Raw genomic sequence first — 24,974 nt, 5'->3', positions numbered from 1 at the left:
CAATTTTATTTGTTTTGCGATCGATATTGTCAGTTTTGAGTTGAGAAACAGAGTGACTGTTGAGATAATTTTCAAGGACAAAATATGCTTTGTAGGATATCTAGTGCTTAAATTGTCAGGGTGTGTTTGGGTGACTAGCAAGAAAATTCCATGAACCATTGCAACATCAGTGTTCCAAAGACTGTTGGATTCAGTTTGAGTGGCGTCACCTGGAGGCACTGGGGCATGGAGTCATCCACATTCTTCTGGGTTCAAAGTCGTCTCTCCATGCAAATTTCTTTTCAGAATTATCATCTGACTTCAAACCAAGAGGAAGAGTAAAAGCTTCCTGGTAGATGGTAGCAAGACTTTAGCACCCAACATTTCAAACAACTTTGTTGCATTCAGCAATTATATTGTAGAGATTTAAGAAACAGTTGTTGAACTGATTTTCTAGAAGGGTTACTTACACAAAGGCATCTTCTGTAGAATTTTTCTAAGCAATTTTCATATTGAGTAAGCAGCTGAATTCAATGACTTCCAAGGCTACATCTCACTGTAAGGTTTAATAATTTATTAAGCCATCCTTTCCTCTGTGACAGTACAAGGTTCTGTTCTTTACTGATGTTTCGCTGGGAGGCCCTGGATCTAGAAAGAAGCATTTCAAATCTACCTTGGCGAAAACTGTTTCCCTATGTATTTTATTTTCACTTCAGGAAAGCAATTTCAAATTTTTAGATGGTATTATCACATCAAACCCTGTAGTCGCCGAAAGCTTCTACTACTGCCAGTTTCTGTGATGAATATTCGTGTCCGTAATTTATAAACATGTGCCCCCTTGAGAAACTGCTGGAAAGGTGGAGAGGCAGTGCAAGGAGTGATGAGGTAGAAGCAGTACTGTAGAAGCAAGACCTAACAGGGGAATTCCCAGTCAAATTAAGGCAGTGGTGAGTACGTTTCCTCCCATTTCTATTCCCAAGATATTCTAGACATTTTGTTACAGGATATTATGCAAAGAAATCACCAAAGAAGCTCTCAGAACTTGGTGACTCACTCTTAAATATGAGCCTTCTATGCTCTCTGTTTCAAACTGCTGTCTAGGACTCTGTCTTCACTAGCTGGGGTCCTGGAGAGGGTGGAATGGCCAGTGATCACACGCCCCAAGGGCCTTCTGTGTTGGTGAATGGGCCTTGGTGGCTGCTGGTTTTCACATCTCCTGATCTAGAGTCAGAATCAAAGGTAAAGAGCTGCCCAGGATTTTGTTACCATTGTAGTGATTGTCTTTTTGGAGGGTAGGATTTTTGCTTCTGAGCAGTCATTCTCTGTTAAGAAAAGATTGTGGCATCTGGAGGATTCTGGGAAGATGCAGCATGTAGGGTTCAGCTGAATGTGTCCAACAGTGATCCCCCTAAGAAAAGGCTATCAGCGAGTCAACTCACTCACTTACTCACATCGTCAATATTTAGCAAGTTCCTCCCAGCCCTGAGCCTGTGGGACATGTGCATGCTGGCAGAATACATCTCTGAGATCAGGCATTGCCATTTAGAGCCTATGAACTAGCTGGAGAGGTGGGTTATGATTAGGCAAAATAATATATCCCAAAATGTATTTCACAGAAAACTATCCCCACGAAATACTATGTTTAGATATTCTTAAACCACTTAACCCAATTTTGGCACAAAGTAAGTACCTAATTAATATGGATGTAATGAATGGATGAATATTAAAAGTGCTAAGAAATCCTCTAGTACAGAAATTTATTTTTTAAAAAACTTTATAGTATAATATTATTTTAAATTTATAAAAAAGTTCCAAATAGAATACAAAGAAATATTAAATAGGCTTTACTCACATTCCTCACTTGTTGACATTTGCTTATTCTCTCTCTCCTATATATAAATACATATGTAATATGTATTTACATGTGATATATATAAGTATATATTTGCACATAGATATATAGATGTATGTATTATAAGTACATAAATACTTTTATATATTTACTTATATATGTAAATAATATAAATAGATATATAAAGCATAACATTTTCTATTGAATCCTTTGAGGGTAAATTTCTCAGACATCATGTCCCTTTACACTTTAAAGTAAGAATAAGGATATTGCAATGGAAGCACAGACTATTTATAAAAGTCAGGAAGTGAAGTTTTGATAGAATACTGTAATCTACAGACCTTATGCAATGTTGTTCCACCTCTCCCAGTATTGCCATTAACCCCCTGCCCCTCCCCGCAGCCCTGGATCCTGTCTTGCAATCAGTCATCATGTCTCTTTAGTCTCCTTCAATCTGGAACAACTCCTTAGCTTTCTTTGTCTTTTGTGACCTTGATGCTTATGTAGAGAACAGGTCAGCTGATTTTTAGAACTTCCCTCATTTTGAGTTTGTGTCCTGCTTTCTTATAATTAGATTCAAATCTGCATTTTGGGGGAAACACCAGAAATGTGATGTGTCCTAAGTGTACTACATCAGGAGGCACATGATGGCAATTTTACCCATGAGTTGTGATATCAGCTTTGATCACTTGGTTAAAATGGTGTCTACCAGGTCTCTCCACTGTAAGGTTACTCTTTTTCTCTTTATAATTAATAAATAATCTGTGAGGAGGTACTTTGAGACTACGTAAATATCTTGATTTTCAAACTTTTACCCACTAGTTTTAGTAACCATTGATGATTCTTGACTGGATCAATTGTTGGGCAGATTACAAGATGGCCACACATATTTATTAGCTGTCATTCTTCTGCCAGGAACAATTTTCCCTTCTCTCCCATTTGTTTGTTTCTTTACTAATTATCAGTCCAGACTCATGAGTTTTAATTTTATTTAATGGATTTTAACCCATTATTTGAGCCATTATTTGTTTCGATGCTCGAGTTTTAGCAGAGCAGTCTGCTTGACTCAGTGTTTCCTAAGTTTGCTTCCCCACCACATGTTTTTCCTTTCAGATGCCTGTCGGCATCCCGTGGAGACAGGGTTTTGTGGAGTTTTCTGGGGCAAACCGTGAAGCCGTGATGTGAGAGTGGCGCAGCCATTCTCTGTAAGAACGCAAAGGGGATGGACCACTTGCAGCTGGGGCGATACGAAAACCCTTTACTAGAGAAGCATTTAGGATCTTCTGATAAGTCAAAATGCAGGTGGAGGGGAATAGAATGGTCAAAGGCTTAGGAACCTAGAGGTATGTGATGTGTTTTCACTGGAGTGTGAAGCCCAGCTTGGAAGGAAAGTAGGAGAGGGGAAAGCTGAAAATGGAGATTGGGGACATATTGAAATGGGCCTTGAAAGACAGTCAAAGGAACTCGGATGTTCCTTCGAAGGCGTGAGAGGTCACTGAAAGTATTGAGCAGGAAAACTTACGTGAGGCGGTAGAAGCGAAGCTGCAGGGTAGGAGGAAGGAGCGATTTGCGGGGAAGGTGGCACGCTACGAGGCTCTTACTGCTGTCCACAGAAAAGTGACAAGAATCTTTACTTTGTGCACTTATAATTTCTTCTCCAGAGAAGGAAATAGCTCCTTGCGTAAACTTTGTAACCAGGACTTTGAATAAACTGTATCTATGGGGTGACCTTCCACTTTCCTTTGAACTTTATCCAAGAGGCGAATTCTGGCAGTTTTGTGACCTCTTCGATTAATTTTGGTCAATTAAAAAATGCTATAGCCATTTCTAAGTTGCCGAGCACCGTCTCAATTCAGGGCAGAGAGGTGAGGGTAGCAAGACAGTTCTCCTTTAATTGACGGTGGTATAAGATGGCTTCCCACCACTAGGAACATTCAGTTGCATCTCTGTGACGTGGGGCATGTGCTTCCCTCAGGCTAGCTGCTCTCCCCCAGCCTCCAGTTCTGGGGGAGTCCACTCCATGCAAGATCTGTTAGAGTCCCCATCACCTCCTGTAGTCGGTTTTTCTGAGAACGATTTAGACACGTGTAAAGCAGCACTCACTCGTTCTGCCCCTTCCCCTCTCATGCGTGGCCTACGCTGGGTCTACGGCCAGCACTTCATTGTTTGTTCTCCCAAACTCCGGGAGGGCACCCTGATCCCAACACGGCCACTTCTTCAGCTTGTCTGATAAGCCCATCTCCAGCTGTTTAGATATGCCGGACCACTACATCCCTCATACTGCAAAGGTCACATGTCAGCTTCCCACGTAGTGCCCTGAAAGTCCCCTCACGAAGTTTCAGGTGCGAGGCACAAAGCCGCTCTCCCGACTTTAAAGATGTGGGACTCATAGCACTGTTCTCTCTAAAGAAATCTTATCACAAATTCTATCCCCTTAATCATCCCAATAGCCCAAACCCTTCTACCCTTGATAACATGTGAGGAGTAGTGGAATGGTTTTCGATAGATTTCCTTTGACGATTTACATTGGGAGCTACCACTTCACTTTGTAGACAGCCTTCTCCATCCTATTGAGAATTCCATTTGTGGCTCATTGGTTTGAGATCGCTCCTGCATTTCTGACATGTGGTCAGCTGCGATAGCCCGATTCATCCAGTGCTCTGCTGTGAGCACAGGACCACAGGCTGGCTGGCTGCCGTCTGAGCATGTGCCCTTCAGGAGGCAAAGCCAGAGGTCTGCATGGGGTCACTCTCAGCTGTCTCTGGAGTCCACAGGTGTGATCCAGCAGCTGGAAATGAGACGACATGTTTGATTCCAAGGGGGCTTTGCCTTGGTCAGCCCAACTTCGTACCTAAGCACTGTCTAGTGGATCCCAAGCCCTACTGTAGAATTTTAGAATAGAAGGGTATTAGCACATACATAGTTTGGTTTGTAGTTAATATGCTTATTCTTATGGAATTGTCCAGAAAAACACTTTAGTTTTCATAAGATACTTAGCACATCCCATTAACTTTACAAATTCTTGGGCAAAACAATAGTAAGTGTACTATGATATATTTTGTTTCTGTTTTTGTTTTTACAGGTGGTGGAGAAAAATGCAGATCCAGAAACAACTCTTTTGGCCTACCTGAGAAGAAAGTGTATCCTGACTTTGGAGTGGCGGTGAGGGGGAGGGGGCAGTGGGACTCACCCTCTGGACAACACATCATTTTCGTGACTGGTAGGCAGGCCGTGAAGTGTGGAGGAAGTAGCAGTGGATTAGGTTTCTGGACACCTGTGTTTTAGTCACAGCTCTGTCACTTGGCAGCCGTGTGACCCTGGGGAAGTCATTTGAGCTTTCTGGGTCTGAAATTCTCAGCTGTCGAATAAGAAGATTGTTCTTGATGTTCTTTAAGGTTGCTTCCAGCTAAGGCTCTAGTAAAGCCAAGATCGAATCCCAGGCCTGTAGAACAAGTAGCTGCAAAAGGCCCTCATGAGCCCTGGCCAGCTTCATGGTCATTCTGCCTCAGGAGGAGCCGGGCCTTTCTCAGCAGATCTTGGCCTAATACATTAGTGGGCTTCCTGGGGAATGTTTCTAGCTCTGGGAAGGTGGAAAGAAAGTCAGGGGAATGAGTGTTTGTTGAGAAGGGGATGCCCGAGGTGGAGAACTGTGCAGAGGCACCATCCATTGTGGAAATGGCAATGCTGGGAAACATGGGGCAGGGGCACCTGAGGGAGGAGCCCCTGTATCTTTTGTTATTTCAGAGGAGGGAAGTATTCTGAGACCCTGGAAGAAAAACAACAGCAGAAAATGTAATAGGAGCTAATGTTTAATGAGCACTTACTATACACAGGTGGAGTTCAGGGTGATTTACATAGATTATCTAACCGATCCCTCTAGCAATCTCTTTGACAGAAGAGGAAGTGAGGCCTGCATTTGTTAAGGGACCTGCTTCTCACTCAGGTCTTTTAGGAAACATTGGCAGAGCCTAGACTAAAGCCTAGAGCTATGCTCTTAACTTGCCACCTGTACTGGAAACTCCCCAGGGGTCTGTTGTCAGGACCATGCTAATCCTGACTTCTGTCAACAAACCTCTTTCACTTCCAGAGGCAGAAATATCCAGTGGTTCATTCTAATGACATATTTTGGGGCAACAAAAGATTGTTTCAACTCCCACAGAAGCGAGGTTCCAGGGTCGTTACCTCATGTCCACTCACTTCCTGTCAGACACAGCTGGCTCTTTGTACTTTAGACTGGATTTTTGACCTGGAGGGGGCAGGTCTGGAGGTTCAAAGCACACGAAGTCGGTGATTTTTTTAAGTTGTTGACGTTAATTTTAGTTTTCTAATTAAGTTTTGAAAGCCCCAAGGGGGTGATACTTGGGTGCTGTCTGACAGGACTTTGATGTCTTTCCCCTTTGGGGTAGTGGAGATGGCCCCATTTCCTGCTTCCCTGGGGTACAGTGCAACCTCTCTGAATGAAGAGGCCATGTGGATCTGCTGCCTCCCTGAGTGGAGAGGCCTGAGCTTGTGTGTGGCAATGGGTGGCTCTACACTCACAGCTCTACCCACGTACTTCCCAGCAGCCCAGCAAGACTTTTTCTCTGAGTTCATGTTCCTTAACCTTGACCAGTGGGGCTGAGCGGGACCAAGCTGGGCTGCGGAGAAGGGGGCTGTGGGGCTTGCACTGTGATGCTTTCCAAGTATGATCGTCTCCAGAACAAGATCGTGTATCCTTTGCCTGCTTGCTGATTGCCCCTGTGAGTGAGGACTATGATGTAGGGGTCAGCTCGTGAGTGTGTCTGTGTGCACGTGTGATCTTTCTAAAGTTCAGACTCATTTACATCCCGTGAAATCTTTCAAAAGGTCTCCAGTGCCCCCAGGGTCAAGTCCACTGTCTTTGTTTAGCGCATGAAGCCCTTCGCAATACGCCTCACCTTTCCTCTCCAGTTTTCTTTCTCTTTATGGACCCAACACTCTACTCATGCGGAGACAACTGTGAACAACTAACGCCTCATGCCCACTAATTTCCTGGTCTTTGCATGAGCTGTTTCCCAAGTCTTTTAAATATCCTTTGTTCCAGGACTTTTCTACGTGGCTAATTGTTACTAGCTCTTTAGGACTGGGCAAAATATCACCTCCTCCAGGAAGCCTTCCTTGATCTACCAAGATTGGGTTAGGTGCCCTTAGTTCCATAGTACCCTGTGCACAGACTTCCTGAAGCAGTTACCATAAGATATTTAAATTGCTTCTTCACACTGGCTTCTATTTTCCTGGGTGGACGGCAAGCTATTAAAACAACATGAATTTTGTCTTATTCGCATTTATTAATCAGTCCTCCCGAGAGTTCCTGGCGTATGGTTGGCATTCAGTCACTGATGTTGACTGTATAAGTGATGAGTGATAAATAAAGGAATGGACGTGAGCAAGCTCTCTCTGAGGAGTTCATGTCCCTTGGGGATTTTGTCCTCCCACAGGAATGGGAGAAATAGAGGTGGGCGAAAATAACAAAAGTGCCGGGAGGTTCTGAAAATGAAGAAGCTAACGAAGGGCCCTGCAGAGACAGTGGCATACGTTGGGCCTGGAGCCTGCTAGAAACTTTCTTTTAACTTGGCCTCCAGTGTCAAGCTGAGTAGAAGTGGCGGAAAGTGACCCGGGATTTCTTGCCCAGCTCAGAGGCCTGGGGTGTACTGATACCTGACTCCACGGGACCCTGGAGAGGCTCAGGCCTCGTGTATGGGGAGAGCGTCCTTTGTTCCTGGCTGGGATTCTTGGGTAGAGGGGTGAGGACCCCTGTGGAAGAGACAAGAACATAATGTAGAGTGAAGAGAAATGGTATACACCATCATAAGGTCTCCTGGGCCCTGCACTCTGGTCCACTCTGACGACCTGAGTGGACAATGGAATGACCTTAATCTGGGGTTCCAGCCACTTTTCTGCCAATGCCTGCTTGGCTCCCATCTGCTCCTTGCACCACGTTGCCGTGACAACCATAGAAGGAATAGGAAGCACCAAGACGAGACTACATCCTGTGCAGGTAACCAGAGTAAAGGGAGTTCATGACAAGGCTGCAGACTTGCATTGGGTTGTTGGGCTGAGTGTCACTGCCCGGGCAGAGGAGGCAGGTGGCCTGGGCACCTCCCCATCTCCTCCAGGGTGGGAGATCTGTGAGGTGGAAAGAGAGGGCACCCAAGCCTGAAGCTCCCTCCTTTGTCTGGGGTGGATATAACATTTCATGACCCCAAGGAAATTGAGAGGTCAACAGGATCTGATGGCTGGACAGTTAAGTTGCAGCAGAACTGGAGGGAAGAGGGGCGGGGTAAAATCCTCACCTTGCACCTGAGTGTGCTCAGGAAACCCCTCGCCTTCCCAGATTTGAGATTCCAAATGCTCTGTGCTCCTTGGTAAAACGCCCACCTACTCCCTGCTCCCTCAAACGGTAATTCTGTTGCACCTCTCAGGTCCCACTGCAGATAAACGAATGTGGGCTCTAGGCCTCCGTCCTCATTAAAATGGAGGTTAGCAAGAGCTGACTTAGAGAATAGAGATGTGAGGGTCTGACCAAGGCCACCTGGGAATGAACTGAAATTGGGAACACTTTTTGGAAAGAGTGGGCGGTAATCTGGAAGGTTTCGCAGAGACGATCAGAATGCTCTCAGGCAAAGTAGAATGGAACACACAGGGGAGCAGAGCACTGTGGGAAGGAAAGGCCACTGTTCCCAGTGCTTTCTGTTTGGAGAAACTGAGGCAGGGCAATCTTTGGAGATTACGAGCACAGACGGTGCCAGAGCTAGGCTCAGATCTTAATCCTCCCTTGACCATTTGGGGAGACCTGTTGTTCAGAGCATGCCATCCTGGGGCTCCTTATGAGAATCTGGGAGCCAGGGCCTCTGGTTGAGCAAGCCAATGACACACCTTGGGAAGAGCATCTCGGACCAGTCAGGTGAGGTCAGAGCAAGGTGGGAGTGGTATTGCTTCATCTCTATGGTTTTGTTTCTTAGGCAGGAAAAGGGAAAATTACTAACCTTGTCCAACCTGTAGGGGATGTGAAGAGGTTAATTAGGACTTGTAATTTTCGTTGAGATAAATAGATGAAAGAAAGAAAGAAAGAATGAATATTTTAAACACTGGGATCATAGCTGTATAATTAGGCTAAAATCCTCCTTTTCTTATGGTCCAGATCCTTATTCCCAATATTCTTATTTCGGCTCCAAATAAGCTAGATTCCACTTCTTGTCCATCTAGTTTTTTCTCGTGGTTTCTGTGACACTATGGCTCAGAGAGACTTGGTAACATGGCCAAGGTCACAGTTGGTAACTGGTGGCACTAGGGTTTGACTTCGTGAAGTGACTGCTACCCCACACTGCCTGTCAACGTGGGCTGGCTTCAGCCGAGTTGCGTAGAGATTCTGAGAGGGGTTCTGCCAACACAGGTATCCATGTCATCTGTCCCTTTTAGGAGAGGATTGCTAAAAGCCATGGTTCCCAGTGTGGGTTCTGCACCCCCGGTATCGTCATGAGCATGTACACGCTGCTCCGGAACCAGCCCGAGCCCACCTTTGAGGAGATCGAGGATGCCTTCCAAGGTACGGGTCTCAGGGCACAGCCCAGGAGGTGAGATGGCACACGGGGCTCTCCGGGCGTCAGGGCAGGGCCTTAGTGCAAGCCAGGAATGGGCCAGGAGTTTGAGGCACTGCCCTTTGAAGGAATGGCTCAGGGTACCCCAACGTGGTGGCTTAGATCTGCTGGAAGGCTGGTCCTCTTTTAGTGTGAAGAACACTCAGGTGGGTTGGAGACCTTAGATCTCCTGCCTTAGTGTTTGTCCTCTTGAGATGTCTTCCTGTCCTCCTTCTGCACTAGGATGGGGTGACAGTGGGTGGCTGGCACAAGAGGAGGTCATTTGGGAAACTCCACAGAGGCTAGTGATATCGCTTTTTTCCTTCTCAGCTTTCACCACAACAGGATTCTGCAGGGTAAAGGCTACATCTGAGGAAGGCAGCCATGATTCTGAACCTAGGGCAGGGAGGGCTTCCCACTCTGCCTCTGTGAACAGGCCCAGGAACCTGGCCAGGTGTCTGCTCCCCTGGATTGAACAGAGGAGGCTCCCCATCCATCTGCCATTTTAGTCCATCATTTATTTTGTCCATCAGTGCTATTGAGTCCTAGTACATGTCATACACTGTATAGGGTACAAGGGACACAGGGATGAAAGACACAATCTCTACTCTCAAGGAGTTCACACGCTGAAGGAGAAGAGAGTTCATAATGAGGTTTGATAATCTCACTCATAAAACTGTGACTAGGAACCAGGGGAGCACAGTCTGGCATTCTAGGAAGGCTTCCTAGAAGAAGCGATAGATATTTTAAAGTCAACAGTACAAAGAGGAGGAGGGGGCTTCCAGGCAAAGAAAACAATATGCCAGGAGAGCATATGACTGGGCTGGGAGCGAAGCCACAAAGCTTTCATCTGCACTGGGGCCAGCACTGACTTCGTGGCTTTTTTCTTGGCCCACAGGAAACCTGTGCCGCTGCACAGGCTACAGAGCTATCCTCCAGGGCTTCCGGACCTTCTCCAGGGTAAGTGGGGGCCCCAGGACAGCAGGGGCCTTGCTCCCCAGGAATCATGCCAAGAGGAATGCCAAGGGCCTCTGGATTACAGAGAAGGAAGATATGATGGCCAGCTGGCAGGTCCTCCTGCTGCGGACACCTGGCAGTGGACCCTGCCATTCTTATTCAGAGAGGGGTTCTCCTCCAGAGCACTGGGACTATCCTTCAGGGAAAGCCTAGAGAACTTGTTCCTAGAAGAGGCGCGCTGCCTGAGAGCTAACTTCCTCCAGGGCGTTTGGGCTTGACGACCTTCCTTGGAGACTGGCACGCTCAGCCCGTGACACAGGTGCTAAATGTGGCATGTAATAACAACCTGGCCCGACTCAACACTCACGTCCCTCCTCCTTTCCTCTCCGGGCTGCCTTCCGCAGTTGGCACTCTGCTGGGCTTATGAAACTGCTAATCGGATCTCCAGACAGTTTGTGAACCTCTGCAACATTCATAGACCTCTGAGGGAGAAGCCGCAGCCTGGGTGCTCAAGCATTGCTTACATCAACACAGATATACTCCTGCCATCTGGCAAGGAAGACAAATGGCTGGCCTTGCCATTCTTGGCTTAATCTCCCCAGATTTTACCTGATTCTCCAAATGGGTCAGGTTGATCCTGATTCCAATCAAACTGTCTTGTCTCAATTTGATTCAGGGTTGATGGTAGGGTCACAGACTCCTGTGCTTTTTGCTGACCTGCAGGGTTGGTATTTTATGAAAAGAAGTGTTTCTTCCGAATGACTTCAAAGGAGTGGAGATGGGGATGGGGGCTTTTAAGGATGAAAAACACAACACCTTGATGAGGAGCTAGCAGGTGTGGATTTAAATGAAAATGATTGAAAGCTCAGATTCAGAGTCTGCAGACCTGAGTTCAAATCTCATTTCATCAGGCAAATTTTCTTATTTCTAAAATGGGGATTATAATAATACTTACCTCATTGTGTTTGTTGAAAGCACTTATTGTAAAGCTCTTGGAACAATACTGGGCATATCTTAAGCATTAAACAAATGGCAACTATTAATTATGATGCTGGTACATTTCCTCCATGACTCAATATTTGACATTTATCAATTGTTCATTATCAATTGTTAATTTCCCCCACAAATTTATTTCATAGGAGGTTTCTCAAAGAGATACTATCTACCAGCCCTCCCAGTTTCTTAAAAAAGAAGGGCTTTTGAGCGTAACTGACAATTATGCTTGTTCCCAGGGTTGAGCTGGTTGCTGGTTCCATTGTATGGCATTGCTTCCCTCCATCCAGCTGCCTGGCTGCGTAGAGCAGAACGGAGCAGAGTTGAGTGCTCTGAGCAGCTAAAATGACCTGCACACACAATGTGCTCAGAAGCTCAGGCATGTTACTCCTTAAAGACCCTGGAGCCTTTATTCAGAAACTTTTTACTCTTATTTTACACCATTTCACGCCCACAACACACATACTAGAAAAGGGTGAAGAGAGTCTGCTAGAGGGGGGCACCCTGTTCACAGCAAGAAATGACAATGTCCATCCAGCAGCAAGGAAGGAAATAAAGGAAACGTAAAAACAAGCATGAGCCCAGCAGTCTTGGCCTACTGAGAATAGTGGAAGTCTCTCTGGGGGAAAAAATAGCCATATGCAACCTCAGTGACACAACGTTCATCACAATAATTTATGTCACGAACACGTCAATGAATTATCAAGAAAAAAGATCTAAGTAAGAAGGAGCTGGCATTTTAAATATCTGGAAAATGTACTTTCGTGAAGTGCATCCTTTTGCACGCAGACTGGATGAACGAGGCTGGTGCCTTATTGTGTGCAGGTCTCCTCCCTTCGCTTAGGACCTGGTGATTTTCTTTTTCCAAGAAGAAAGATGACAAGAGGCACCCTAGGAACATTTTTTCCTTTCTTCCTTTCTATCTAAATAGAAAGGAGAAGGGCAGGGTGGCGGTGGGGAGGTCCAAAATCAAGCAGCTCTGAGATCTGAAGGCGAAGCCGTGAATGTAGATGGGGCCTGCGTGTAGGGCAGCGTGCACAGGGGGGTCAAGGCCAGGGAGGGCTTCTCTCCCGATACCAAGTCTGACAGTGCTTTCGCTTCTCCAAGGCCACACCTTTGGCCCCTGTGACCTTTTGAGAGCTGTCATGGGAACACCAGTGTGTTGTGAATCCTTTGGGAAAGGTCAGCATGGAATGATGTCTCCCATGATTCATGTACAGAAGGGCTGCCCCTAGCTCTCTCCTCCAGGAACAGGCTGACCTGGCAACGTGCCTGGGCCGTGCCTGGGAGTTTTCCTCACTTTCGCCTCAGTGCAACCGTATGATTTTGGAGGGTCTCCTGAGGGCCCGAGCTGAGATTCCTGCCTTCTTGGGGCAGATCGGTCAGGCGAACACATCCCTTCCCTGGTGCCTTGGTTCTCGGAGGCAGCGATCTGGGCTCAAATCCGTGCTCTACCACTGGCACCACGAGAGGACCGGAGAAAGCCCTTTCCCCATGGGAGATGGGTCATTAGACCTGTACGCTTCCTCCAGAACAGTGAGGGATAAAGAGTACTTAGCTTTCTGGCAAGAAGTGTCTAATGAGCAGTGAAGAGGCCGTCAGACACACAGGCTGGACACATCTCTAGACCCAGCACTGGTCTTGGACATCCTTGTCAGGATCCCCACAAAGACTCCAGGCTGGGAGGCACCCAGCCAAGCCCCATAGAATTCAGTTGATCTAGAAACAGAAGCTATTGAATGCTGAGAGAACCAAATGGGAATTTCTGTCATAGAGGCTTCTTAAGGAAGCAGCACTGAAGAGGGAAAATGGGCATAAAGATATGTTCTGATAAAGTAGGACCTATCTTTATGGATAAATTTTCTTAAAATTAAATTTCCCTGCTGCTTCTAGGAGCGATCCTATTTGTCTATTCATGAGTTTAGTCTACATTAACTAAGCAAGAGAAAGCAGTTAAAACAGGCCTTACCCATATGCAAAGACAGGGGGGATGGCTCAGAGTATCTGCTATTCCTACTGAGACAGGTGTCAGAGCTAGATTTCACTGGACGTTAATAATGTAGGCTCTTCAGCTTATGTGAAAACTCTTTGCAAATATTTTTTGTGTGAATGTTGTTCGTCTCTCTAGGATGGTGGATGCTGTGGAGGAAAGGGGGACAACCCAAACTGCTGCATGAACCAGAAGAAAGACCACACGGTGAGTGGGTCCTTCTCTCCCTGGAAGCCTGGGGGCCACTCTCAGATCAAACGAGCCAGTGGGCTCTCTCCGCACTCTTGGCAGTGGTGGCTGGAAGAGGAAAGAGTTACACCCAGACTAAGAGGGTGATGAATGTGCACATTAACCCTGGGTCCCCCAGCAAGATCTCCTTGCTCCTGCCTTCCAGGAGCTGCCTGTCCCTCAACCAGCCCGCTGGGAGCTGCGAATGAGCTTACATGGAAGAAGGGCTGGGTTGGTCCTACAGGGCATCTTTAAAGGAGGAGATATTATACCTTGCATCTGTTCCCTTCCCAGCAGGTCACTCTCTCGCCATCTTTATTCAACCCAGAGGAGTTCATGCCCCTGGATCCCACCCAGGAGCCCATCTTCCCCCCAGAGTTGCTGGTAGGTGATGCCCCAGGGGAAGGCCCAGCCGAGGCGCTATGCCAGGAGCCCCTGTAGATCTGCTTTCATACTCACTGGGAACTTTGTATCCTCCTTGTTCTTTAGGTTTTAGCTTGAATTTGTCCTCCTTTCTCTGATACTCAGGGGTCAAGTCCCTCTGTTGCATATTCCCACAGAGATCCATATGTCTCTCCTCACATGTGTCACTCTGAGGACAGGGAGTGGATCTCTCTGGCACATCATGTATAATAACAGGTACTCCAGAAGGATCTGCTGACCTCCTGGCTACATCTAATACATAAGGCACCCTCGCTCCCCAAGTGACCCATTCTCCTCTCTGTAAGCAGTCCATCTATTAAACACACACACACACACACACACAAAAGAGATCTCTATTCCATGGCCACAACCCGCGGCCTGCAGCTCTGTATTAAGGACACTTCTTGCGCCCACCTTCTCACGCTGACGATTCTGTTCCTCCACTTCGACATTTATGGTGAGGAAAGAAGCAAGTCACTCTCAGAGATTTTCAAGTGCAGAGTTCTCTGGGGTGTAGAGCCCATGAAGACTGCCCGATGAGTTCAACGGGTCAGAGAGAAGGGCTCTGTAGCAGGCCGCTGGAATGTCTTTCTCTAGATGGTGCAACCTTGAGAAAACTGTCAGTTTGATTTGGCGATTTTCTCTCCCAGTCCAACATCACCCCTCATGCCCTAGAACCAGCTCTCTATTGTATTCCCTTCTGACACCTAGACCCCCGCCCACATCGTCTCCTCTGCACCTCCCGGGGACAGTGGAGGACGGTTCAGGGTGCTTCGTAGTGAGTGACCTTTGGCAGGCCCCGTGACTTCCCTGATCCTCAGGTTCCTCCTGCACCTGTTACAGATGGCACTGCCAATGCCTCTTTCAGCAAGGTCTTCTAAAGACTCCTGAGATAAGTATGTAAGAGCTGCAGCCCCGTTCTTGCCTCAGGACATAGTAGTTACCCTCACTTCTCCTCGACATGTATTTTCATTCTGAATTCAGTATTAAACAGGTCGATAGAAGGGTTGATCCCATCGTGGACTTAAAGCAAGGGCAGTGGGAGTGGCAGTGGGGAGAAGGAGACAGCATAGTAAGAAAACTGCATTTTCCAGAGGCTGAAAGATGCTCCTCAGAGGCAGCTGCGTTTTGAAGGGGAGCGTGTGACCTGGATCCAAGTCCCCACCCTGAAGGAGCTGCTGGACCTCAAAGTGCAGCACCCGGAGGCCAAGCTCGTGGTGGGGAACACAGAGATCGGTAAGGGCCCGGGGTGACCCTGAGGCCTGCCTGTGGACCCGGGACTCCCTGAGGGACCCTGGACACTTGAATTCCTGCAAAACTCCCAGCTCTGGAGTCACGCAGACCTGGTTCCACCCCTCGTTGGCTGTGTGCCTTCAGAAAAATGACTTCTCGTCCTCTGCCCTCATTGTCCCATTTCATCTATGGGGTCGATTACACCTCCTCCGAGGGTAGTCTGGGTATTAACTGGGATCCTTGCTGACTGTTCTTCGTAAGCATTTGCAGGGTGCCGGCTCTGTGCCAGGTATGCCAGGAGGGGCTGGGATGGCAAGATCAGTGGACACAGGTCCTTCCCTTGCAGATCTCCAAGGCTAAGTAAGGAGGGAGCAATGAATACAGAGTCCAGGCCAGTGCCTGACAGGTGCTAGAGGTTCCATAAATGTCACTCTCTTCCGGGGGGCGGGGGTGTGGTGGTAAGGCAAAGGAGAGGAGATGTCTAAGTGTGATTTTTTGTGTTGCCTATGACCATGGCCACCTGCCCTACCACCTGGGATGTGCGTATTCTTATGCAAATAGGTAAGGGAGACTGGAGTTCTGCAGCTCTGGTCCTGAGGTTTGAAGAGACAGGAGGTGGCAGAGGGGCCCGCTATCCATTTCTAAACCGGGCTTGGCCAGTTTCTACTTTGGTGGGTCTCAAGCCCAGCGAGGACTGAAGGAAAAGATCATGGTACTGCCAAGGTCTACCTCTGGTAGAAGATCTCTGGTTTGGGGGGACTTCACATGCTTTTCAGCAGCCAAGTCCAGCCTGTGGAAGACTCCTGGTTCTGGTTCTTGGACCATGCAGCCATGGTCCAAGTATCCAGGGTAACGAGTTAAAGTAGAGAATGACTGGCTCAAAGAATATTTGAGATCCTTTGACATATGACATGTTCCTTGTTATAGGTTATATAATATCCCGATCTAGAATTTACAAAGATTTTTATAAGCTCCAACTTAGAAACAATTTCTTAATACCACTCCATCTGCTCCACCCTCTCCTCCTTTAAACACCCACCCTACAGTGTGACCACTCATAGCCAGGACAGGGTGTTGTGGGAAGCTGGGTGTAAAGGGGCCCTTATGAAGATGGAAACTTACCGCCTCCGTCTGTGTTCTTTGTCCTGGGAGCCGATATTTAGAATGGCAGACCCTCGGTGCCTGTGCTACCCTTCAGGAACCCTAAACGGCATGTGAGATGATGCACAGTCATTCCGCTCTCAGCCTTTTCCATCTCTCGCCCTGTGGGTGGGGCTGGGAGAGGTGTTGTGTAACTGGTTCTGAGGAGCGAGCAGGTCTGTTCACAGAGCTTTCTACCTCGATGACCAGATTTGAAGTTTTCTCTCTCAATTTTCCTTCTTGCCTGAATGTTAAACTTCTGTGTTATTATTACTATTATACCCCGACTCTAATAATAGTTTAAGTACTAAAATGTGCCTATTTTTAGCTGTGTAATTTGGGCAAGAGACTTAATCTCCATGTGCCTCAGTTTCTTCATCTGTAAACAGAAAAATACCACAGTGTCTCATAGGGCTATCGTGAGGATTAAATGAGTTAAATATGTAAAGTGTTTAGGAGGGTTACTGACATATTTAAATGTCCTGTGTTTTCTAATATTGTTGTTACACACACACACACACACACCAGCTTTTGAGCCGACAGTGTGGAAGGCCACACTTAATCCCACATTTTGTGCACTGCACCTCCTAGTCCCAAGACACCTACAGAACATGTCATGGTTGTGAATATGTTATACACCCTGTTCGTGGTGATGGGAAGAAGCGCTGAAGCCCGCCCTGGAGAGAGAACAACGGGCCTCTCACTTCAGATCTTTCTGTCTCTCTCAAGGCATTGAGATGAAGTTTAAGAACAGGCTGTTTCCTGTGATCGTCTGCCCAGCCTGGATCCCCGAGCTGAATTCAGTGGAACGTGGGCCGGAAGGTAAGGGGAGGTTCACCTGAGCCCACGAAGGGCCTGGGAATCTGGGGATGGGTCCCATGGGGAGCTGGCAGGTGCCAGGACAGCCTCTTTGGCTCTTGCTGCCACCTGCTTGCCTTGTATGGGGGAAGGGGCACTCTACATTGCCTTCCTCCTTGGAGCATTTATAGTAGGGTGCCCGTGGGCAAGAGCTGTGAGATTTTTAATAGTCGTTGTCAATCCTGGCTGCACAGTAGAATTGCTTTTGGGGGTAGGGGTCAGGGGGGGCGGGGAGTGCTTGGGGTACTTTAAAAAAAAAAAAAAGTGCCAGGACTTCATCTTCAGAGATCTGATTTTATTGAGCTGAGACCCACTGGTTTAGAGGAAAGAGCACTCTGGGTGTAGGAGAAGAGGCCTGCGGTTGAGTCCTGGCTCTTTTATTAGCTGTGTGGTATTGGGCAAGTCACTTAACCTCTCTGGGCCTTACTTTCTTCATCCATATAAGGATGTGAGGCCTGGTTCAGCCTCACTCAGGTTGCTGTAAAGCATCGTAGGAGCTGTGGAGAAGACTGTTTTCTGAGTTGTGAGAGCGATGCCTGTTATTCTGAACTCATGTTCCCAGGGATCTCCTTTGGAGCTGCCTGCCCCCTGAACTCTGTGGAAAAGACCCTGCAAGATGCTGTTACTGAGCTTCCTGCCCACAAAACGGAGGTGTTCAGAGGTGTGCTGGAGCAGCTGCGCTGGTTCGCCGGGAAGCAGGTCAAGTCTGTGGCGGTGAGTCCCTGTTCAGGGGTCTGCAAGGCCCTGGGGCCCAGGCCTTTCATCCCAAGGCAGGAGGGCTGGCCTGGTCTCTTCTGCAGACCCCGTGGGCCTCAAACCTTAGTGCTTAGGACCGCCTGCGGGTGTTTGTTAAAATGCAGATTCCTGGGCCTTGCCCTCAGAAATTCTGGCTCAAAAATAGGGCTGGATGGAGCCCTGCAGATGCTTCTGATGAAGGTGGTCTGCAGGCCACAGCAAGAAACACTTGCTCTGTGAGTCTTCCCCACCCCCGAGGTTGAAGAGATGGAGCCTCCTGCCCCTCTCTTCCTGAACTTGGCCAAGGCTCTCAGCAGGTGGATAGAGATAAGTTTTTTAGGGAGAAGCCAAAATAGGGAGGGAGACTGCCTTTTGGAGTTGGGGGAGAACCAGAGGTAGATCCCCCTGAGAGGAGGGAGGGGTCTACCTGTTAACTGTCACAACTGGCCTTCAGACTAGTCCCTAATTCCCAGTTTTCAGGTAGCGATCATACACCTTGTGCCATTTGAGGCTTATGATAGTTGACGATATTGGGAGGAAAGTATCCCTTCTCTTGTACTTACTTTACTGTTTTTTAAGTTAAAACAAAATAGAGCAAAACAGCCTCCCCCCATTCTCTGTACCCTACCCGAAGCACCTGCCACTTTCCATTATAAATTAGGAGATATAAACTCAAGAATCTCTGCTGAGTTCCCAGCGTGGCAGGAGTCTACTTCCAGGAAGAATTTGTTCTCAGTGTGCAACCAATTTTCTTCCTTCTTTCTAATAATGAGAGCCCTGTGTCTGGTTCTCCTTACCAAGTTGCCAGGAAGCTCAGATGCAGTTAGAGCAAATTGTCCATTCTTGAAGCTTCCTCCTCTTTTTCCTTGATCTTTATCTTCTATTTCTGTTTACTAACTCTGTGTGGCCCCTGTGATAAACCACCTAAACCCTTTCAGAGAAAGGTTGAGTGAGATTAATCAAACAAATTTAGAGGGGCCGATGCCAGTTTATGACTGGTAAATTTCAGAGTTGGAACCCGACCCCAAGCATTTGGATCTCGAGTTTTGCGCATCGTTCTGAAGGCCGGAGTTCTCACTGTGCCGGTCTTGCATCTACAGGGGCTGGAGGTCCTCAGGTCTCCCTTCGGCAGGTGTCGTCCTCCTGCCCTGTGTTTGGGAGCCAGCTGGGTTAGCAAGGATTTCCTGGGTGGGCTCTCATGCACACTCTCTGCTCGCCCTAGTCCATTGGAGGCAACATCATCACCGCCAGCCCCATCTCCGACCTCAACCCGGTGTTCATGGCCAGTGGGGCGAAGCTGACCATCGTGTCCAGAGGTGAGTTGCCTTACGTAAAGGTCAGGAAAGAGGACCTTGGGGGAGAAAAGGCTCACGAGATAGGTCACTTTCTGGAGAAACAGAATCCATAGTTCAATGACCCAGCTGTCATAAGGTTTGGATTCCTGGAAGCTATAAGGGGGATACGCCCAGGTTAAGGGACAGGAGAGCTGGGTCACCTCTTTATTAAGAATTCACAACCAGCTCTGTTATCAGATGCCTTACCTAGTGGAACCAGCATGTACCAGCTCAACACAGCTGATTGCTGGATTTTTGGGGAGCCTGTAAGCATTTGTTGAACATGGCCATTATTAAAAATTAAATTATATAAACTTACAGCGAGATTAAAAACAAAGATGATAAACTCTCAAAGTCACCACTTCCTAATTATTTGACTTCATTTTGCTGTTATCTATGTTCTTGAGATTACTTCCATCCACTGTGTCCGTAGAGCAGAAATGGTTTATAATGATGTGCTACTGGGCATCTTCCCCCAACACCTCCCCCGGGTTTGATGACTTGCCAGAAGAACTCGCAGGACTCAGCATATAGTCATACTCAAGGCTAAGACTTATGTTGGAATATTCAAAGCAAAATCAGCCAAGGGAAAAGGCACATGGAGTGAAGTCCAGAGGGAGGCACAAGCTTCCAGAGTCTTCTCCCAGTGGAGTCACACAGGACACGCTTAATTCTCTCAGCAACAAGTTGACTCAACCATACATAGGAAGTTCAGTCTACCAGAGAGGATCCTTAGAGACTCAGCTTTTATTGGGGGGCTGTTCACATAGCTGTCTAGCACGTACCAAAGTTCAGATGCCAAGAAGGAAAGCAACTGTTCTGCATAAACCATGCTGTTTGTACACACAGTTCAGGCATAGTGAACCATTCTTATCAAGGAATGATGTGAACCCTTCCAAGAGCCAAGTTCCCAGAAGACAGCCAATGAGCAGCCTTGTAAACAGGCCTTTCAGAGGATAGCAGACCTGCCGTGTCAACTTTTTACCCTCTTTCCAACTTCACACTTAGTGATGTCACTCTGGTAGCTTGAAATTGGCTATGGTGGGAGGATTTATATCACATAAACCAGCAAGTCAGGGCTCTGCACCCCCCACTCAAAGAACTGATTGGTAAACATTCACCACATACCGTTGCTTAAGAATTTCAGACGGAAAACCCTGGCTCCAGTGTGCTATCCGCTCCCACTGCCTGTGGTCATCAGAGACCAGGATGGAGAAGCCCATCCATGGCTTGCCCCGTGCTCTCTCGCATTGGTCCTTCTTCACCTTGCCCCTGTACAGGCACCAGGAGAACAGTTCGGATGGATCACACCTTCTTCCCCGGCTACAGAAAGACCCTGCTAGGTCCGGAGGAGATACTGCTTTCCATCGAGATCCCCTACAGCAGGGAGGTGAGATGCTGCCCCTGAGTCACTCCTGCTCCCGCCAGGAGACCAGAGCTGGCCTCAGGACGAACCCTAGCATCTCTTAACTTTTACGTTGAAATTCTTGTCTCTGAACTTTTGCCTTTGACCAACCATGTTCTTCTCTGGACAATGAGAAGTTTCAGGGTATGGGGCACAGGACATGGACAGTGAGGCCAGATAGCTGCATGTGTGATCCTGAGTGAGTCATTTCACCTTTCCGAGAATGTCCTCATCTGTAAAATGGGCATGATGTTACCTATAGAGCAGGTTATTGTGAGAACTGAAAAGAAGTAATTCACAGTGTTCCTGGCAGACGTCTGGGAGCCAGTGGAGATCACCACCTGGTAGCCGGCAATGTGGTTTTAAGAATACATCCAGCTGTTGAGTAGGTCAGGGCCAGCCCAGGTCAGAGGAGACTCGGTTTCATATGGTCAAGTGTGGGGGTTTGCGTGCTAAGTGGAGAAGTTGCCTGTAAGTCAGATCCTCACATGCTGACTTTGGGCTTAACAAGGCATTTATGCACCTTGCTTTGGGTTGGCACAGATGAAGATTTCTGCTTCACGAGCAGGTTTTCTGGCTTGTTCGGGGAGGGTCTGGGTGCCTCTGGCTGCCTTGCCCTTGTTCCTTGAGGCCTGTGGTGGCTTCACCTGGCGTGGTTCTCCCCTCTCTCAGTGGCTACATGTTCCATGATGGGCTTTTTAGAAAAGTGCTTTGTGAGAGGCTGAGGAATTAGTTATCAAGGAGCATAATAAGGATTTGCAATAGCTAGTACTTGAGTGAGTCTTACAAGGCATGTTTTGCCCTCGATAATTTTGACCTCCTTAATGAGAATGCTAATTAAACTAGAGCAGTTACATCCCATAGGTGGTTTCTTAATGATTTTCTAGCTTGTCTGTATAGACCATTTTGAGCTGTGATTCCCAGAGTTTTTTATTTTACAAATTAGTAAAAAAAAAAAAAGAATTTTAATTATGAGGTTGGAAAAGAAGGAAGAAATAGGCATAGTACTACCCAGTTTTTATTTTTCCAGGCAGGGCCATTTCGCAAAAAAATGTTTCATTAAAGAAGGGGAATTTCAATACCCAGAGTTAGGAAGCATTTTTCAAGAAGAGACGGTTGACGACCTGATACTGACATTTCATGGAGCCCAGTGAAAATCTGGCTGTGGACTGGCACAGTCCTGGAAGGGAGCAGCTGACCCTCTGTTTCAGAACCAAGTTTAAACTCTGGGTTCATTGTTCCAGAGCCATGTCTGACACTCAGGAATCTGAACCAGCTTTCTCATGAGGAGGGGGTCTCTATGGCTTCTTCACACAAAAGCCTGTGGCTATTTTGGACCTCAACAGGGGGCCTTATTATGCTTTCTCCAATAAACCTTTCCTGAAACCCCCTTCCTTTGGTGTGAATCAGAATTTGTGGCACCAGGGTAAGTCCAAACCTCAAGCAGAAAGGGCTTAAAGTCACCTGGAAAACAACTCATGCTCTCCTTCTATCCCCAAATGTAGTCTGGGGCCGTATGGTCAAAGCACAAAGGCAGCTATTGTCTCACAGTGCCATTCTTTCTGTCAGGAAGCAGGATTTCTAACCACAGACAGCACCCTGGTCTGCCAGGCTGTGAGCTGAAGGTGTGTTTCGAGCACCCTTTGGCATCTCACTGAATCCACCTGAGAGGCAGCCAGGCCACAGCCTCTGAGAGGCGGGGTGGGCTCTGTTCCTGGGTACCAGGATGGGGAGGCGGGTGGGGCTGAGGGATTTCTGAGAAGACTTTGTGAAAGCACCCTTTCTCCTGCCAGCTGTTTGCTGGTTGAGAGCACCCACATTCTCCTTTGCCCTGGACTTTCAGTTTTCCTGAGTAATAGAGAGAAATCCTGACCCTCCCAGCTTCTGGGAATGTTATCTAGAACTTCTCCTGCTATGTTATGCCTTGGTCTTTGATACCCACCACCAGCTCCTGGCTGATTTGTGATGGTATGATGACCTCCCCTCCCCTCCTTTCCCTGTGATTCAGGCTAATCATCTGTAGTCCTTGCAAAACAAGGTGGGAAACAGGTCCCTTTCTGTTCTTTTTCAGGGTGAGTTTTTCTCAGCATTTAAGCAGGCCTCTCGGAGAGAAGATGACATAGCCAAGGTGACCAGTGGCATGAGAGTCCTCTTCCAGCCAGGAACCACACAAGTAAAGGAGCTGGCCCTTTGCTATGGCGGAATGGCCGACAGAACCATCTCAGCCATCAAGACCACTCGGAAGCAGCTGTCAAAGTAAGAGCTAACAGCAAAATAGAACTGCTTCTGCTGCTACAGCTACCATGTCACTGCTGCTGCTACTGCTACTATAACTACTGCTATCACCATGGCTACTACTACTACAACTACTACTACTACTACTACTACTGCTGCTGCTGCTGCTGCTGCTGCTGCTGCTACTAGTAGTATTATGACTCATAGTATGGCTGTGCTATATCATTACCATTGCTACTATTGCTGCTACTGTGACTACTGCTGTGACCACTATTATACAACTTCAACTATTATTACTATTGCTACTACTGCTGCTGCTTCTACTACTACAAGTATTACTGGCGCTTTTGCTATTATTATTACTACCACTGCTGCTGCTGCTACTACTACTACTACTTCTGTTCCTACTACTAGTAGTACTGCATCTGCCACTGTTAGTATTTCTACTACTAGTATTGTTGCTGCTGCTGCTATTACTGCCATTTCTACTAATATTAATGGTATAGTAATAATGCTATTAATAATACTAGTAATAATAGTATTACTATTATTACTGCTATACTCTTACTATGGCTATTCTATGGCAGCAATTGCACCCAGTGTTTCACTGGCACTATCCTCTGTAACCCTTACAATTAACCGTACAGGTAGATAAAGCTTAATTTTGGAGTTTGGCTTTTTGGTTCCAATTCCTGGCTCCAACACTTACCAGATGGGTAATATAAGTCAACCATGCCTCAGTTTCTCAGTGGTAAAATGAGTATAAAAATGTTTTCTACTATACTTTTTAATTTAAATTAAAAATGATGTTTCATATAAAGCACTTTGGTCATTGTAAGGACTCGATAGATTTAAGTATTATTTTTGTAGTCTTTCAAAATTGGATCTGTTTTTAAAGATGAGGAGACTGAGGCTTAAGGAGGTTTAGTAACTTGCCTAAAGTCACGTAACTATAATTATCTCAGCCAAATTCTGACCGGAGGCCCTGTGCATGACACTGTGCACAAATGATTCTGAGGTCTGGTTGGGAGTGTGTTCTTACAGCCTGCTCTCTGGCAGCTTCTGGAACGAGAAGTTGCTGCAGGACGTGTGCGCAGGCTTGGCAGAGGAGCTGCAACTGGCCCCCGACGCCCCTGGCGGCATGGTGGAATTCCGGCGCACACTCACCCTCAGCTTCTTCTTCAAGTTCTACCTGACGGTGCTTCAGAAGCTGGGCAAGGAGGGCTTGGAAGACGTGAGTGTGGGCCTGGGCAAGGCACAGACCCTCTGCGGCACTTTTGTTTGGGGATTTGGTCTGCGTGAGAGACTGCTGCGGACCAGGTGGTAAACTTGCTTCTCTCCTCTGGACATCAAAGGGCCAGGGACACAGGGAGATGGGGTCAGCTGAGTGGCTGAGAGGCAGAGCAGTGGGCTCAGAGTCAGGGACGTGGATTCTTGTCCTGGCTGTGTCATTACCTCGCGTGAGAACTTGAATAAGTCATGACTCTCTCTAAGTCTCAGCTATAACATCTGTGAAAGGGGGCGGGTAGACGAGGTGATCCTTCAGCAGTATAGCTGATACAACCATGGTTTTGTAGTTGGAATGGGGGTATAGAGTGTGATGAAAATGTAAGGTGGGGCCGCTACAACCAGGGGGAATGTGGTCACTGCAAGGGTGTGCGTTCAGGAGAGGGTGCCGGCGAAGGGGGAGCCCAACTCCCAAGACCGGCTCACCACCAGGCATGTATTTTTACACCTTGTATACAGTAAGATTGCACTAGGCAATAGTGGGCAGCCTCGTGTGGGAGAAACATGATCAGTTAGGGCCACTCTAGTGTGACAACTGCAAAGATGGCGTGTGAGGGAGAGAAAGGAGAAAAGGCCTCATGGGTGTGGAGACGGCAGAGCAAAATCCTTTCAAAAACTTTTACAATTCTTACTATTTTCTGAATATAAAAGTAAGAGGACTTAAAACTTAAAAATACAATATTGTGTAAGGAAAAGAAATAAAATTATTCTACTCTCAGATCCTAGAGAA

The 24,974-nt window shown here is 47.2% G+C and overlaps 1 protein-coding gene across 1 annotated transcript in view; it reads left to right on the top strand.

Annotated features, from left to right (window-relative positions):
• The window catches only part of XDH (xanthine dehydrogenase), a 56,940-nt gene that overhangs the window by 1,367 nt on the left and 30,599 nt on the right, over nt 1-24,974 (top strand). The window contains exons 2-15 of the mRNA XM_011370769.1: nt 4,914-4,971; nt 6,444-6,540; nt 7,739-7,847; nt 9,269-9,395; nt 10,325-10,386; nt 13,505-13,573; nt 13,892-13,978; nt 15,112-15,253; nt 17,120-17,212; nt 17,811-17,962; nt 19,206-19,299; nt 20,598-20,707; nt 22,794-22,978; nt 24,017-24,280. Of these exons, the coding sequence (XP_011369071.1) occupies nt 4,914-4,971; nt 6,444-6,540; nt 7,739-7,847; nt 9,269-9,395; nt 10,325-10,386; nt 13,505-13,573; nt 13,892-13,978; nt 15,112-15,253; nt 17,120-17,212; nt 17,811-17,962; nt 19,206-19,299; nt 20,598-20,707; nt 22,794-22,978; nt 24,017-24,280 (1,649 nt within the window). The remainder of the gene's footprint in view (nt 1-4,913; nt 4,972-6,443; nt 6,541-7,738; nt 7,848-9,268; nt 9,396-10,324; nt 10,387-13,504; nt 13,574-13,891; nt 13,979-15,111; nt 15,254-17,119; nt 17,213-17,810; nt 17,963-19,205; nt 19,300-20,597; nt 20,708-22,793; nt 22,979-24,016; nt 24,281-24,974) is intronic.

The sequence above is a fragment of the Pteropus vampyrus genome, unplaced genomic scaffold, assembly GCF_000151845.1.
Source record: "Pteropus vampyrus isolate Shadow unplaced genomic scaffold, Pvam_2.0 Scaffold173, whole genome shotgun sequence".
Classification (NCBI taxonomy): domain Eukaryota; kingdom Metazoa; phylum Chordata; class Mammalia; order Chiroptera; family Pteropodidae; genus Pteropus; species Pteropus vampyrus.
The sequence above is the reverse complement of the archived record's forward strand: the minus strand, read 5'-3'. Positions and strand labels throughout refer to the sequence as shown.